Source organism: Sinocyclocheilus rhinocerous, unplaced genomic scaffold (assembly GCF_001515625.1).
Source record: "Sinocyclocheilus rhinocerous isolate Xijiao unplaced genomic scaffold, SAMN03320098_v1.1 scaffold2340, whole genome shotgun sequence".
Classification (NCBI taxonomy): domain Eukaryota; kingdom Metazoa; phylum Chordata; class Actinopteri; order Cypriniformes; family Cyprinidae; genus Sinocyclocheilus; species Sinocyclocheilus rhinocerous.
The window spans coordinates 248,459-251,926 of record NW_015646462.1 but is presented as its reverse complement, the minus strand read 5'-3'; the positions used below and the strand labels follow the sequence as shown (position 1 = coordinate 251,926).

The following is a 3,468-nucleotide window of genomic DNA, read 5'->3' as shown; positions in this document are numbered from 1 at the left end:
GTGTTGTGCATTTTGACCAGTTGATGGGAAAAGTATTCTTAAAATGCATTCAAAATTCTAAATAATTTGTAATATATAATTATTCACGGTATTTAGAAGTGCCCACTATAACAATATCGTGCATATTCATTACCGTGATATATCACATTACCGAATACCGGCACAAGTCTAACCCCCACCGTATTTTAGATTTTTTTTATATAGTAATAAAAATCATTTAGTTCTGTTAGAGAACAGACACTACAATTAAAAACTGAACGCGGCTGCTCAATGCAGCGTGCTGGACGACAGTCGCATCACAGATCAGCAGCAGGAGTCAGATTTCATTTATCACATGAGGAGAGTGAGTCGAGCTGACTGACAAGAAGAGTGAGGTGAGACAGACAAGACGATGGCAGAAGATTTAGTTTCAAAACGAAATGCAAAAGCGACTAGCTGTTTGGCGATATTTTGGATTTTGAAAAGCCTGTTGACTTTTGACATTTATCTAAGGTGATTTTGTGTGGTGGTTTTATTTTTACATTCGTTTCTTATTTATTTGGTTTCACAGTGTTTGCTGATTTTTACTTTATTTAAACGTTGTGTGATTTATTTTACATCAAGGTGTATGTCATGACTCCAAGCTTTCTTATTCGTTTTGCTAAAACATTCTATGTTTCTTATTTATTTGGTTCCACAGTGTTTGCTAATTTTTAGCTAAGTGAGTTTGTTGTACGTTCAAGCCGAATTGACGCTAATTCGAAAGTTAAAGTAAAATGCGCATGGGCATTTATATGCTATTTAAAAGTGAAGGAAATTGAGGAAAAGAGTGAAAACCTCAACGAACCCCACCCCCCGGTGATATTACCATTGTTGTCACGCGTCAATTAACTGGTGGAAAAATATCCTCGCCGTCACAAACCTAAAGTCCATATAGTGCTTTTTTGCAAGCATTGTTATGATGATGTGTTCTTGGACTCAAGGACATTGCAAATCAAATACCATAAATGTACCATCCTTGTGTTGTCAGCATTGATACACCAGGTGTGATCAGCAGAGTCTCTCAGCTCTTCAAGGGCCATCCAGACCTCATCATGGGCTTCAACACCTTCTTGCCTCCTGGCTACAAGATTGAGGTTCAGACCAATGATCTGGTTAATGTGACCACTCCTGGCCAGATCCACCACATCACCCCGCATGGTATCTCTGTTCAGAACCTTCCCATAACACAGCCAGCGCAGCACCAGACCCAAACAGCAGCTCCCACCAGCACGGCAGCCTTGGTCATCCCTAGCCAGCCAACCCCTGCCAAGATCAGCAAGGTAAAACTAAATTGTTTTACCTTCTGTACATATTCGGGTTGTGCATTTTGTCTAAATTAGTTTTATGTTCCACAGCCAATGCAGTCTCCTGCACTTACCCCAACCAGTCAGCCTAATCCGTCCATTCCCTCATACGCCTCCCCGCGCTCGCCCTCGGTCCAGTCCCACACTCCCATCAGCAGCAGCACTGCCGGTTCAACCCCGCTGCAGAACAACCAGCCTGTAGAGTTCAACCATGCTATCAACTACGTGAACAAAATCAAGAACCGCTTTCAGGGCCAGCCAGAGGTCTACAAATCCTTCTTGGAAATTCTGCACACATACCAGGTGAGAGCAGAGGCACTGAGGACAATATCTGTATGTCAGAATGCTCTACAGCTGTGTAGTACAACCAACCTTTTTATTCACCCAAGTACACTAACAAAAGTTTGGGTTAGTAAGACTAATACTTTTATTCAGCAAGCATTCGTTAAATGGATCAAACGTGATCGTAAAGACATGCATAATGTAACAGAAGATTTATATTTCAAATAAATGCTGTTCTTTTGAGCTTTATATTCATCAGTCATGAAAAATGTGTATCTCAGTTTCCACAAAGTATTAGCATATTAGATAAGCATATTAGACTGATTTCTAAAGTATCATGCAACACTGAAGACTGGAGTGATGGCTGCTGAAAATTCAGCTTTACCATCACAGTAATGAAATACATTTTAATAGAAAACAGTTATCTTAAATTGTAATATTTCACAGTATTATTGTTTTTACTGTATTTTTGATCAAATAAATGCAGCCTTAGTGTGTAAAAGAGACTTCTATCAATTAAAAACATTTAATAATTTTTACCGACCTTAAACTTTTAGACGGTAGTGCATGTTTACAGCCCTTTATGCTGTAAAGTTGTGCTTTGTTTGTTGTATAGAAGGAGCAGCGTAACGCTAAGGAGGCAGGGGGAAACTACACACCCACTCTCACAGAGCAGCAGGTCTATGCTCAGGTGGCCCAGCTCTTCAAGAACCAAGAGGACCTTCTTTCAGAATTCGGCCAGTTCCTGCCAGATGCTAACAGTTCAGTGGTAGGTTTTAATCAGTCTGTTGAGATCTATGATAATAATATCTGAAAATCATAGAGCTGAATTCACTTAGCTTTTTTCTCTTCTCCTCAGTTATTGAGTAAGACTGCAGCTGAGAAGGCTGAATCTGTGCGTATTGATCACGGGGTGACGGTAAAGAGACCCCAACTAAACAATAAGCAGAGGTTTAACCAGAATGGCTGTCAAATCCGCAGACACCCAGGGCCGCCCACTACACCCCCTGTTAAGGTGATTTTGAGTAAAACTTTACATTAAAACAGTACTTTTTGGCTGTTTTTTTTAAACATTGTATTATTAACCAGTATTAATCATCCTCTTTTTTTTTCAACTCTTCAACAGAAAAAACAAAAGTTTATGGGAAAAGACCATTCAATGGCGGAAGCCAGCAAACATGGAATTGGTGCTGAATCTCTCTTTTTTGAAAAGGTGATTGCGTTTCATATAGTCTTTCAGTGATTATAATGGAATGCAAAAATAACTGCATTATGTTGGCACATTACAAAGATTATAGTGAGTTATGTGGCTTATACACTAGGGCTGTAAAAAAAAAAATTCGAATTTCGAATATTCATCGAATTTAAAATAACAATCCACATTCGAATGCAAAAACGTTGCATTCAAATTTTAGGTGTGCGTTAAGGAGGCAGCCTTATCAGTGGCGCACGAGATGCGATGACGATGTAAGTGTCATTGCATTTGAATGTTTTTGTTAACCTATCCAGTTGAAGCCACTAGATGCGGCGCTGCTGCATTGTTCATTAAAAATATTGCTGAAAAAGAGAACATCAATGCGGAGAAGATCTTGTTTACATCAAAACTGAAACAAGCCGTTCACACAGAACACACATTTCGTGTATTTTCTAGAGGGACATCTATCACCGTTGCACTCGCATCTCGCACAAAGGAGCTGCATGTTTTGAAAGCCATGTAAAATTAATGCAAGTTTAACTTTGAAAAAACGTATATATCGAGACTTTATGGCGGGATTTTTTCCCCATCCCACTGCATCTCATGTTTTTAAATGAAAAATGCACTCTGTGTGATTGGCTTTCCGCCCTTTGTATTAAACTATGC

At 39.3% G+C, this 3,468-nt stretch overlaps 1 protein-coding gene across 4 annotated transcripts in view; it reads left to right on the top strand.

The window, feature by feature from the left end:
- The window catches only part of sin3ab (SIN3 transcription regulator family member Ab), a 31,329-nt gene that overhangs the window by 8,539 nt on the left and 19,322 nt on the right, over positions 1–3,468 (top strand). For all 4 annotated transcript variants that reach the window (XM_016511970.1, XM_016511969.1, XM_016511971.1 and 1 more), the window contains exons 5-9: positions 1,010–1,301; positions 1,377–1,628; positions 2,224–2,376; positions 2,467–2,622; positions 2,734–2,820. In XM_016511970.1, the coding sequence (XP_016367456.1) occupies positions 1,010–1,301; positions 1,377–1,628; positions 2,224–2,376; positions 2,467–2,622; positions 2,734–2,820 (940 nt within the window). The remainder of the gene's footprint in view (positions 1–1,009; positions 1,302–1,376; positions 1,629–2,223; positions 2,377–2,466; positions 2,623–2,733; positions 2,821–3,468) is intronic.